Source organism: Bos taurus, chromosome 4 (genome assembly GCF_002263795.3).
Source record: "Bos taurus isolate L1 Dominette 01449 registration number 42190680 breed Hereford chromosome 4, ARS-UCD2.0, whole genome shotgun sequence".
NCBI lineage: Eukaryota > Metazoa > Chordata > Mammalia > Artiodactyla > Bovidae > Bos > Bos taurus.
The window spans coordinates 33,575,894-33,589,821 of record NC_037331.1 but is presented as its reverse complement, the minus strand read 5'-3'; the positions used below and the strand labels follow the sequence as shown (position 1 = coordinate 33,589,821).

The 13,928-nt window shown below is 36.9% G+C and overlaps 1 protein-coding gene across 1 annotated transcript in view; it reads right to left on the bottom strand.

Annotated features, from left to right (window-relative positions):
* The window catches only part of ELAPOR2 (endosome-lysosome associated apoptosis and autophagy regulator family member 2), a 221,166-nt gene that overhangs the window by 30,076 nt on the left and 177,162 nt on the right, over positions 1-13,928 (bottom strand). The window contains 8 exon segments of the mRNA NM_001046238.4: positions 652-753; positions 1,314-1,410; positions 3,065-3,254; positions 5,508-5,607; positions 6,377-6,501; positions 8,366-8,503; positions 11,368-11,470; positions 12,085-12,175. Coding sequence (NP_001039703.2) covers positions 652-753; positions 1,314-1,410; positions 3,065-3,254; positions 5,508-5,607; positions 6,377-6,501; positions 8,366-8,503; positions 11,368-11,470; positions 12,085-12,175 — 946 coding nt within the window.

Genomic DNA, 13,928 nt, shown 5'->3' with positions numbered 1-13,928 from the left:
ATCTTAAATTCATGAAATTGCTTAGTTTCTCTTACTGTTTCCAATCAAAGTGGCTGTATTAATCAGATCTAGACTGTGGACAGCTAACAGCTCAATGCCAATCAGTTAAAGGAACGATGCTATGTATTCTACAGGTCAGACTCTAACTTGGTGATTTCCCCACCAGTCATTAGAGAACTCAAGAACAGGAAACTCATCTAACCTGACCTTCATCCCTCATAGAGAAAGAAACTATGACAAAGAGGTTAGATTGCTTAATCTAGGTCACCTAGATAGTTCCTTGCTGATAAAGAACTATAATCCAGGGCAAGTCTTAATCCAGCTCTTAAGAAAACTGACACTAGATAGTGAGACTCAATCAAATGATACAACAATATAGTTATATATTACTTAAATAATTTTCAAGATAATTAAGACACGCAGGCAAACAAGATGAGAATCTGTCATTGAGGAGACTGAAAGTGCTGAGACTCGCAAGGACCTATACCTCTTAACAGGCAAGCAGCACATCTGGAAAACAAAAATCTACAGATTCTTTGTTCCCTTTCTGCTTTACACCCATAGAGAATGTGTTTTAAAATAGCAAGGTTCTGGAGAGTTGTGCTTCCTGATAAATACATACATGAAGGAATCATATTGAAATAAGACTACCTGGGGACAGAAATGGCTCCCGCTCCTGGTTTAGCAGGATTACACCTCATTTTCACAGCAGTTGATCGGCCATTTACACAAGAGGTTGTAGTTGTAGAAGACCTATTAGAAGGCAAAGGTCACTTCACAAAACAAATATGACACAGACTTCAAAAACAAAAACATTCTGTGTATAACTGCTCCTATGCTCTATGAATAAATGAAAAAATGTATCAAAGTTCACCAATTCAGAATTTTAATACAGACTTAGTTCATTTACTTTCACTGACTATGAAAAGCTGCCTGCTCCACAGGTAAAGTGATATGCTATCATCAAAGGATTAATAGAACTATTGTAATTATAATCAAAATTATAATCAAAAGAATTTTTTAAGGTATTAGAGGTCATAGTGACTTAGGCTGATGTTTTGATGTGTGAATTACAAATAATTACTGCCTAGACAATGAATAGTCTCTTTATTGCTTTATTTAAAAGATTATATATATGAGAAAAATTACATAATGCTTTCTAAATATTCCATGTTTCCTATTTTTTTTACTAAGTCTTTCATTTAAGAACCAACTACTGATTATCTATTCAAAATAAGCTACTATGTTAGAAACCCTGAAGTGATGTCCTTATGATTAAGAAAATAATCAAAAGAAGCAGCATGTTCACTTACTTATAAAAGAAATGCACATCTGGTATTTGGCTTGGTGAAACTGGGAACATATCTTCTTTTATATTAATATTTTGCAATGTGGTTTCAACTGTTACTCCTAGATGACAATGAAAAAGAAACTATTAAGCAATATGGGAAAATTAGGTTTACTTAGTCTCTATATCTAAAGAGAAAACAGCTTTACTTTGAGGCTGTCATTTTAACTAGAAATATCATGTAAAATTCATGTATTATTGGTAAGAATAATAAACCTTACAAGGTTTCCAGAATAAAAAATACTCTACTCCTTAACTTTGCAATTTTGCTTTAGTCACTTTACTTCCCTGATTCTTATGTCCTGAATTTGTAAAATGCATGCAATAATTTAGGTGGTCTGCATAGTCCCTTCTAGTTTTAACATTTCAACAATCTACGATTATAACTCTCAGCCTCTTGTGAGTTATGGTGAATGAGCTGGGCTACTTTGCTAATGTAGCTTTTCATCCATTCACATTCATTATAAACACATTTGACAAAATAAAATTTTGTGTGCCCTAAATATTTCCAGAAAGTAACTTCAAATTTTATCTAAAAGCAAGGCATTCCCCACCCATCAACCCCATGCAAAATGATAGCAGAGTCAAAATGCAAGCAATAACAGCAACCTTTGTTCTAAGAGTTCTGATGCACAAACTCAGTAACTGTCCTTGGTGCTGAAAATTATAGCAACTCCTTGGTGCTAAATTCTTCTGGAGTCTATCAGTGGTACTGGAGTGGGTTGCCCTTAACTTCTCTAGGGGATCTTTCCAACCCAGGGTCCCACATTTCAGGCAGACGCTTTACCATCTGAGCCACCAGGGAAGTCCAGAGTCTATAACTGCTACTGCTAAGTCAATTCAGTCGTGTCTGACTCTGTGTGACCCCATAGATGGCAGTCCACTAGGCTCCTCTGTCCCTGGGATTCTCCAGGCAAGAATACTGGAGTGGGTTGCCATTTCCTTCTCCAATGCAGGAAAGTGAAAAGTGAAAGTGAAGTCGATCAATCGTGTCCGACTCTTAGCGACCCCATGGACTGCAGCCTACCAGGCTCCTCCATCCATGGGATTTTCCAGGCAAGAGTACTGGAGTGGGGTGCCATTGCCTGGTTCTCAAATCTAGCTGCAGATTAGAATCATCTAAGAAGCTCTTTAAATTGTTAGATTATCATATGCATTGTTAGATCCCTAATTCTACTCCAGATATTTTAATAAACCAGATCCTTAAGAATAACTAGTTAGGGACCTGACTTTTTTTAAAGTTTCCTATACTTTCCAGACTAGAAATAGAAAGGGAAGATGGAGAATAAAATTTAGCACACTCACTCTTGCTGTTTGTCACCAGATTTCCTCTGGTATGAGAAAAGATGATAAAAGCTGGTGACAGATATTATGATTTAAGTCTATATTGTGTTTGTTTACTCTTCTTCTTTTGCTCACAGTTTGGGAGGTTATTATTTTACCTCAAAAATTCCTAGAAAATCTGATGAAAGACACAGATTGCCAGAGAAAAACATGTCATATGAATTAATACATAACTCTGGAAGCTTCTACTACTCATTAAGAATGATCAAAAGATCTTACTTGTAGGGAGTTCTAAACCATGTTATAAAGTGATGACTTAGAATTATCTGTGGGTTTTAATCACCTATGGTAAGCACCACTGCAGAGACAAGTTATCAGTACCATGATTTTAAACAAATGCATGCATGAATATATGAACCAAATGAAACTTACCCAAAAATGTATCTGCCAGAATGATGGATTGTGATGATAAGGCTGCTCGGAAACCCTTACTTTCAGAAGGAATAATAGTTGACTGGCACACAAATGCTCCTACCAAATTCGTGTAATCATCTGACCCTGCCACCATTTCCTTTACTGTAAAGTCTGTTATATTGTTGGTACAGACAGCCAACTTCTTCCCCTAGGAAAATAAAGTCAGAAATAAGTTTTTACTGAAGGTAAGTTTCTAAACTGGATCTCAGCTTCCTAGTGATTCTAGCAGAGCATTGGCTCTCTCCTCACCACAATTCTGATTTCAGGGATCTGGTGAGGGAGCACAGGCACCAGTATTTTTTAAAAGCTCTCGGGTGCTCAGTCACTTCAATCATGTCTGGCTCTTTGTGACCCTATGGACTATAGTCCACCAGGCTCCTCTGTCCATAGGATTCTGCAGGCAAGAACACTGGAGTGGGTTGCCATGCCCTCTCCAGGGGATCTTTCTGACCCAGGAATCAGACTTGCATCTCCTGCATTGCAGGCAGATTCTTTACCCAATTCCAATGTTCAAACAGGGTTGAAAATCTGACATTCTAATGAATACAGTGATTCAAGGCTGCACTGCTCCCCCAACTACAGACTTCATTTGTGCTGGATGAAAGCCACTTGACTTAAGGAAATATAAGTCATCTATGAAATCTTCAATTCTTCAGACAACACTGCATACAAAGGGATCGGAAAACTGCTGGTGAAAGTTTTAATGCCAAGAAAAAAAACTTGCTCTTCCTTCTCCTGAAGAGGCCTGTGTGTGGCAGAAAAGTATTGACAAGTCTAAAAAAGAAAATATAAAAGTCTAGGACAACATCTAAATTCTAAACAGTTGGTCACTATAAGTGTTTTTATTCACCTACTCTTAGACTCAATGATGTGGATCTGCTCAAGTTCACAGTATGTTGAAAGGAATACAGGAGCTTACTTTTTTAATCATTTGGAGGATAGTTATAAAACTGGGAAGACTTTAATTTTTCTAATATAGTATGTTTAAATATACTGTAGTTCCACTAAAAATCACTTTAGCTTACTCTATAATTTCTGTGAATAAATGTATAAAGAAAAAGAGAAACACTATTTTACTGGTCTTAGATGTAGAATGTGCACAGATGGGCATAAAGAACAAAGATTTCTCTTTCTTAATGCAGCTAGCAATCTTAACCTATAAAATGTTTTCTCTCCACCAAGCCTGCTCACCACAATACAGGTGCAATATATTTTTACTAAGCTTAAATTAAATTGTTGAGACTAAAAGAGAAACAAAGAGAAAGAGCAGAGAGAAACTACTGAGGAAATGAATAAGGTAATAACAGTAAAAGAATTAGAATAAAAAGGAAAGAAAGAGAAGGAAGACAGAAGAGAGAAGACAAAAGCTAAGTCAGTGGTCATACAGGAAGGAGATTGAGAAGTGTGATATACTGGGTTGGCCAAAAAGTTTGTTTGGGGTTTTCTGTAACATTTTAAGAAAATGCTGGAAAAACTTTTCAGCCAACCCAATATAATGGAATTAATCTTCTTCACTGCTTTACACAGCATTTAACACAATAGGTATGTAACATATAATTATACATTCAGTGAACTTAGTGACTAATCAAGTGAGTGTGCTGGACTGCCCCGTGTAAAATCAGGATAGGACAAATGTCACACCATGTAAAAATGTATACATCTTTCTGTTTGAAAACCTCTGTAGTCATGAGATGTCTTTTTATTTCCTTTGTACAAAGTTTGGCACAGCAGTTCAAAATGAAGACAATAGGAGTTAATAACGGAACAGATATGGAGAAAATGAATTATACTTTCAACTTAGCTAAGGGTGAATATATACATCCCAACTCCAACCTTGTATGCCCACAAAATTATTGGATACAGAGTCCTGTAACTCTCCCTTTACCAGTATCAATTAACATTCTACTTCTTCCCAAAGAAAATTAAATCCCGTAATCTATTAGCAGAGGCTACCTCATCAACTGACACTTACCCCCTGCTTATTTCCATTTTGTTTTTGGACAAACTTCCTCTGAAAAGTCTTTTCTTTTTAACATAAACTTGACCAGAAAAGCAACAGTAAAACTTTCTCAAACCTTAACTTTATGCCTAAGAAATAGGTGGGATTGACAAGTCTGAACCACCTTTACAAAAATGAAAGATCCTCAAAGCCCTTACACCATAGCTTCAAGCTTTGGGGGTTCAACTGGGTAAGTGCTTTGATGGACTGAGAACCAGACAAGGATGCTCCTGGTGGAGAAAACTGCCAACATGCCAGAAGGCAACAAAGGATTTAAGCTGTCAAAACTCACTTTCTGACATTTGGCTGTTAGTTTCCACAGAGATTTTATTGGTCCACCAACACAGAAAACAACTCAATCAGAGCTGAAACCTAGCCCCATCTCACCTTGCCAGAACTCACCTCGTGCCCACATAAACTGATATTGAAGAAATGGAAGTACTTTGTTCCTTTGGAGGTAAAGCTGGGACCATTCATTAAGGAGCCCACACTGCTGAGGTTGCTGAAGTCATAATGCAAACTTTGATTTTCTTTTTCATGGTAGAAAAAGCAGTCACTGTAGCACACAGAGTGGTCCTTTGACCACAAACATTAAGAATCCAAAACAAAGCAAAAACAATATGGCAGGAAAGAAAGCATTAGCTGCTATGAAAAAAAAAGTGTTTCCTAAAAGTTCTAGGTTTAAAAACTATTTCAGTAGTTTTGTCTTAGTCATGGCATATTTTACCACTCTAATATAGAAAATTTCTAAACTCTAGATTTCTCTAAGCAAAGTTCAGAAGAGTTAGAATTTTTTAAAGAGTGAAGTTATTCTAAGATTAGTTTCTTGTGGAAAGGTATTTTTAATCAATAGCCAAAATGCCCTGTCATGCCAGTTCAAATAGACATCAAACTATTTTTTACTTCACTCATAGCATCAATCTTTTCCTTTAAAATGTTACAAGATACTCTTGCTGTTCTCCATATATACCTACAGCCTACCTATAGAGAGGCAGCTTACTTGTTCTGTCATAATGGAATATACAAGAAATCACTTTTAATATTTTGGGAAGGTATTCTTATTTAGATGTTCTTCTTAATATTCTATGTCCCCAGTAATTATCATTTTCAAGACCCATGTTAAGCACTCAATAGATGCAAGGCAAGGTAAAATAAGGAAGGGAATTCAAAAAGCCATTTATAAATATAAATTAGAAACATTAAGAGAAACCTTTGAGTTTGTCTATTAAAATATGCTTTCCTGGGGATAATTGAAATACAGACCCACTTACCTGAGTGCTTCTACTCCCAGGCCCACATGGAATACAAGCCTCCTTGCCATAGACCTGATGTATGGACAGGTAGGTATCAGGTGGACACTCCATGCACTGGTTGGTTTCTTTCTCAATGTAGTGGCCTGGGGGGCAGGGGACACACGATGAGCCCGACTGTTCAGAACCAAGGGCACAGGCACGGCATGAGGACGCCACCCCATCAACTGCATTAGTGGCAGTGATAGAATAAATCTTCACCATGTCATTGATGAACCGTCTATTCTAAAAAGAGAGCAGAAAGTAATGACTTCTGCCTTGGCACTCAGTTGTACAACCAGATTGTTTTATGTTCATATCACCAAAATAACTAAGCAAAGTATTCCAACCTAGCAGTTTATAACTGACAGTAGATTAAGAGTACTCCTTTTTGGTACTTTTCTTTTTTAAAATTATTAAGACTTAACCCAGTTCACTTTTCACTTTCATGCATTGGAGAAGGAAATGGCAACCCACTCCAGTGTTCTTGCCTGGAAAACCCCAGGGACGGCGGGGCCTAGTGGGCTGCCATCTATGGGGTCACACAGAGTCAGACATGACTGACGCGACTTAGCAGCAGCAGCAGCAACCCAGGTCTCATTGCAGGCAGATGCCTTAACCTCTGAGCCACCAGGGAAGCACCTAAGACTTAACACTAGAAGCTAATTTTCATGGTTATAGAGTTCCAGGAATTTTGCCACAATCACCATGAGATTATATCATAACTGGTAAAAATTCAGGCATATGTATAGACTTGGAAGAACCAATATGATTTAGCAAAAAGAGCAACTGTATCTCCCATCACTGTTTATTCTGATCTAGTCTAAATATCATGATAAACATGTTTATAATGATGTTTACAGTGTGGTAAGTTGAAAAAGACTTGGACCAGGGATTAAAAAGTCCTTACTTAAACACTAACTGTGTGACATTGATGCAATTGCATCAGTTCTTTGGGTCTCCTCTCCCTCTTTAGCACTTTCCTTAACCAACACGCTCTGACTTCTACTGGATGCACAACAGAGAGTAAAAACCTGGATCTTACTAATACTTTTCCTTCTTGTGACACTGAGTCAATTAAGGCCTAGTTTTCATCAAGCAGTGAGCACCACTGTATCAGTAGAGAGCAGCTTCTTAAATGCTTTTTGTCTGAGCTAAAGACAAAAGGGAGGCCAGGAAGTCTTCTATAGCACGTTCACACCCCACAGGCTGGGACTCTGAACTCTCATAAAACACAGCTGGAGTCAAGTGAAACCTGAGGAACAGGTTCCTCAATGAAAGTCTGAAGAGAAAAGAGAAAATGCTCTCCATCTGCCACCATAGTGTTAAGGCAGAGCTTAAACAGTGATTTACCTTATTCGCACCCTCGGAAGGTCGTTATGATGGAGATCTACACAATAACATGTACTTGAAGCATATGATGGAAAATTCTTACGAGAGGATTAAGGTCTATTCTATTCTAGCAGAAAGTAAAAGAGAATAGTTCTGTGTTTTAACCCAACAACATGTACACATACAGTCTTCAAGCCACAGAAGGTGACAATCGTGACCTTGAAGTAACAAACCAACACCAAGAAATGGCATCTAAGCAAATGACAGATCATTCAGACAAAGAGGAAGAAAGTTACCAGCCTTCCCAAAGGCTCAGAAAGCTTTACAAGTAAGTTTTTAAATAACTACAAAGTAAGATTTTCTTCTGCTTAAACTTTTAACAGCTATGTTTATTCAAAGTGTGGAATAATTCTAAGATGCGTTGTCATTCCTTTTCATAGTCTTGCTCTCAAAACACAAATAAATATGTGTGTGTATATATATATATCATTTTATACCAGTCTACTCATAACAAAATGATTGATTTCACATCAGTAAAAAGCTAAGTTTTTTCCTCCAGTAGATTTCAGTCAACACTTTGTATAAATCTCCACAAGGAGTATCATCTTTGCTCTTTTTTTTTAAGTGCTTGGAACTTACATCTTGACCCTGATTGGTCCTCTGGAATGCCCATGTAAATGTAAATGTGGCATTCTTGAAGATGACATGGGTATAAGCTTGTTTTTCTTTGGTTCCACCCCATGACTCCACCACATTCGTACTTTTTCTATTAATATCCTAAAATACAGTAGAAAAAACATATATATAAGAAAGCACAAATTCAGTATGAATATACATGAATATACATCACAATCCTATATTTATATTGACAGTAACCCTATAGGGTTTGTGAATGTTTATCTGCAGAGCATGTAAGCCTAAAACTCTCAAAACCTTCCCTTCAAGTCTACACAAGCACTCACTAGCTTAGTAATTACAATGCATCAACCACATTGCCGATATAACCTGAAAGAGATCTCAAATCAGTATGTTTAAGGAGTTATTCTTTTGTGAGAGAGATTGGTTCGTGTGTATATGCGTGTGATTCTAGCATAGGAAATACACATAAGGAAAAAGAAAACAAATTTCTCAAACTTCTGACAGCAAACTTCTAGGATCCTCATAAAATAACAATGCTTTCTTTCCATCTTTTTTTTTTTTCCCTTGAGGGATTCTGACAGGTGACTCTTACACAGGAATTCTAAATTCTCTCTGAATTATATTTGCAATTTACAGTGCAGATTAGCCAGAATGTTATTTTATGTTCATGCAATCTTCTTTTGTTTATATTTGAATTCTAAAAAGATGAGTCTGTGTAACATTTTATTTCTGATTTCCTTAGCTAAATTCAATATCTAGAATATTATATGAATGTGTGACAGTCCAACCAATATTATGTCATTAACATGGTCAGAAAGCAAATGTAGTAAGTAAAGCAAGAAATGTAACACACATCTAATTTACTTGAAATGAAAAACTGGGCTAATTCTGAATTTTCTAATTAGTCTTCCCTGCAGAAACCCTAAAAGATGACTTAGGAATTTGGACAGGCCTCTTTTAGTTGTCCGAGATGTTGATAAAACAATGGCATGAGCTGAAGCCATATGTCTTTCTTTCTATGATGCAAGGGCAAGCTTTGACGACAAACATGTAATAGAGCAATCAGATATGCTATAAAGATACGTTTCTTGAGTTCACACCACAGATAGGAATAACAGCGTATGCTTGTCACACGTTACACAATTTCTCACATTACCAAACAACCAAATAGTCACACATGCCACTTCCAAAAAGGATCTCATAATATACTGATAGTGCTTTGTTAAACACCTTCTGGATATTTATTTCAATAACAAATGGAATATTAGTTTTGCACCTTACCCTTGCAAAACACGACATGATTTTCAAAGCATTTTGATGTGTTATTTAGGTGATGATATCTCAAAAACTCTTGTGCAGAAATCAAATCAGAGTAAAGAACACTAACAGATCCTGCTATGAGCCAAAAATGCTTAAGAGTGATTTTCCAAAATAAATATTAATATGTATAATCCTTACCCTCAGGAATGCTTGATCAACTGAGAGAGACAAATAATGAATACATTCACATAATTAAAATAGGGTTTTCTCAAAAGGTTTTAGGAGCACACTGGAGAGAGTGGTTAACTTAAAGGAATAAGAGAAAGCTTCCCAGAAAGGTGAGGTTTGAGCTGCCCTTGATGTATTGTGTGAATGGGTGTTCACCAGACAAAAGAGAAAGTCATGCTAGCTTAGTGTGCCAAGGCATATGAAATGAAAAAGGACAGAGTGTTCCACTAACAATCCAGGATATCTAAAGAGGGCTGAGTAGTAACAGCAGTTTGGTAACAGAGGCTGGGCAAGAAGTACAAAAAGCCATATAGATGCCATGCTAAGGAATTTTAAATGTATTTATAAGCTATTGGTTCTTTAGCATTAGGGCATATTAGAACCAACCCCAAGGCTTGCTAAAATACAGAACGCTGGGCCCTATCACCAGAGTTTCTCAGTAAGACTAGTGTAGGGCTCAGAAATTTTCATTTCTAAAAGTACCTAGGTGATGCTAGTCCAGGAACCACACTTTGAGAACCTCTGCCACGGGCAATAAAAAGCCCCTAAAGGTGAGGGCTGCCTCTACTATTGTTTTTATGTTTATAAAGATAATTTTGACAGAAAAATTGACAGGATGGAGGTAAGAAAAATAGACAACAGACTACTGTTGAGAGATAATAGGAATCTGAATTTCAGTCATGGCACTAAGTATGAATAGGAACTAACAGATTGACGAAACGAGGAGAGAGACCTGAGAGAATTAAAGACTTCTTAGTCACGGATGTGTTGAAGATTAGTCATCATCTTCTTTTACTACCATCATGAGTTAATACTTAAATCTCCACATATCTTGTATATCATGCAGGAAACTGTTAATAGACTATTAACTAGCTACCAAAGGACTGTTGGAAAAAAATTAATCGTGTCATTGATGTCACCACTTAATGATAACACCAAAGTCTTAGCCAACAACCTTCTAATACCTGCATGAAGTCTTAGTAAATTTTGTGTTGCTACTTTTTCTCAAGCTATTAGATGAGATTTATAGGACATCTAGGGGAAAAATGGGCAAAATTATGACATGTACCTAATAAACTCCTTTGTCTGCATGTATTAATTTAACAAGGAAGAGTGTCGTTTTTCCCAAAGCTCTCCCACCTCCATTATTTTGTACTCTCACTTATTAATACATGCTTTTCCCTCATGATGGCTTGAACTGCTGAGTGGTTACTAGGGCAGAATTTTCACTTCTGTTAGTGGCATATTTTTTGAAGAAATTTTCTCCAGGATTAATATTTCCTGGCTTCTGTCTGTCACCCATACCTCATCACTAATTTCTCTCCGTGAGGAATGAGTGCTTTGTAGACTTTGCAACTCTTAGTGAGTTCTTTAGACATTTCTTAATGTTTTTGGAAGACTCTAAAAATGGGAAGAAAAATGGGATTCTTATCCCAGTTTGTATAAATAAGTTCACACTTGAAAGAGAAGGCTAAGCCTAGAAATATACCTCTGAAAGCCACTCTTTCACTTACCACCATGAAGTACAGAACACAGTCAGCTGAACAGAGGGTCTCAAAAACAAATGTTATTCTTCCCAGTTCAGAACCCATGGCTCCAGTCATCGATGTTGGTGGTCTGTTTAACAGATTAAAATTACAATACTTATAGCATGTTCTAAGTACAATCTGGAAAAAATTAAGTCACTTTATTCACTAGGCTGAAAGCCATGCTTTTCTCTCGTCCTAGTCTACTGCTGCACGGAGTCTACAAAACCACAGCGATATGCTCAGACCTCCTGGGGTAAATGCCGCCATATAGCCTATAGCAAGAAAAAAACTCCAATTGGGAAATTCAACATGGGGGACTAAAGCAAATTGTGAATTTGTAACATAGTACTTTACATATAGAACTGCGAAAAAACAATAAACCAAAAAAAGACTCTCCTGTAAATGTCTTAGACTACTATCTCTGAATCAAGCATCCAAGAGTCATAGTTTTCATAATGCTTGGATAGAGTATTTTTAAAAACTTTCAGCTTCATCTAATATAAAATTAACAATTACAGTTCCCCAATCGCTGATTCTACAAATATTCTTAAATCTATATTATCCTACTCAGCTTGCTATTTGCTAAGTACATCACAGTATAATAATAATATATTTTATAAAAGCAGTTCTGCTTCATCTGTTTCTGTTGGGAAACAAGCATGAGGATTCTTACATAAGGGAATCAGAATTGGTTTTCCTTACTTAAATCCTGGGATATGCAAGTTTAAGATCAGGTAATCATTATCGGAACCTCCAGCCCCACTCTGGATGTGATCTCCAGCCACCTCCCAACCTAGAAAAGATAAAGCTTATCAGCAAAAACTCCATGAATGATTTCCAACAATCTTTTTATATAAGGCCACAAAAAAAGAATTCCCTTTTTTTTAATTCCAGTTGTAAATTGCGTGCAGATGTAGATGCCTAGATATCAATAAAGACATTGCATATGATTCTCCAGGAAAAATCAAGTAATGCAGTAATGCATATTTTTGCATCAAAGTTACTTAATGGTAAAACTAACAACAGTCTTCTCAATGAAGCATGATTTTTTTAAACAAGAACAGATGGTTTTTATCCAGTTTAATAAACTAAGAAAAAAATCCTAGTCTTCAGTTAACCAATGGGAAATAGAAACTTCAAATTACTTAATGAAGATGTGAGGTCTGGAGTTCTTTCTTAGAGTTCATTGTATTATTGTTCCTTAATTTAACACCTATTCACATTCACTTACTTATTCATTCACTGAACTGGCATTGAGTCTCATGAACCATGATACACATTAGGGAAAGAGAGCCGAAACTGGGTCCACCCTCACTATGAAATCAGTAGAATATAAGAGACACAGCTAAGAACAGTCAAAAGTATGGGGTAATACATGCTCATAGAATGTGATGTGAGTCTGCCCTCTGCAAAGAAACAATCAGCATGCCATGGACTGAAATGGCCACAATAAAATGTAAGGAGATGCAGCCCTCCAAATACCATCAAACAAGGTTATTAATTAATGGCAAACCTTATTAATGGCAAATCTTTGCAAGAGGAAACAAATACATCTCATGTTTGAACACTGGCTATTACTATATGTTTTATTATATTGCCTGCCTAAAAAACTATATTGAAGTTCTAACCCCCTGTACTCACGAACAGACCTGATTTGGAAACAGAGCCTTGGTAGATATAATCAAGTTAAGATGAGGTCATTAGGGGGAGGATTACTCTAATATGACTGGTGTCCTGATGAAAAGAGGGAAATTTAGACACAGACACTCAGGAAGAACACCATGTAAACACACAGAGACACAGAGACCCAAGAAGACAGTCACATGAAGACGGAGATGCAGATTGGAGTTATGCTGCCACAAGTCAGGGAATGCCTGGAGCCACTAGAAGCTAGAAGAGGCAAGGAAGAGTCTTCCCAGAGAGCCTTCAGGAGGAACATGGCCCTGCCAATTCGAGGGTTTCAAACTTCTAGCCTCCAGAGCTGCAAGAGTGTAAATTTCTGTGGTCTTAGAAAGAAAGAGAAGTCGCTCAGTCATGTCCGACTCTTTGCAACCCCATGGACTGTAGGCTACCAGGCTCCTCCATCCATGGGACTTTCCAGGCAAGAGTACTGGAGTGGGTTGCCATTTCCTTCTCCAGGGGATCTTCCTGATTCCGGGATCAAACCCAGGTCTCCCGCATTACAGGCAGATGCTTTACTTTCTGAGTTACCAGGGAATCCCTGGTCTAGAGGAAGCCAATTCTGGGGTTTCAAATTTCTAGCCTCCAGAGCTGCAAGAGTGTAAATTTCTGTGGTCTTAAACCCCCCAGTTTGTGATACATTCTTGCAGCACTTTTGTATTTTGCTTTTTCCCTCAGAATGAATCCCACATTTTTCATGTTTCTACACATAATTTCTATTTTGAGTTAATTTTTATGTTTTTAGAAACTACATTTATATTTATTGTAAAATTTTGAAAGCTACAGAAAAATTTAAAGATGAAAAGTAAAATTATTTATAAATTCACCACCCAGAAAAAAACTACTGTTAACATTCTGAGGTGTTT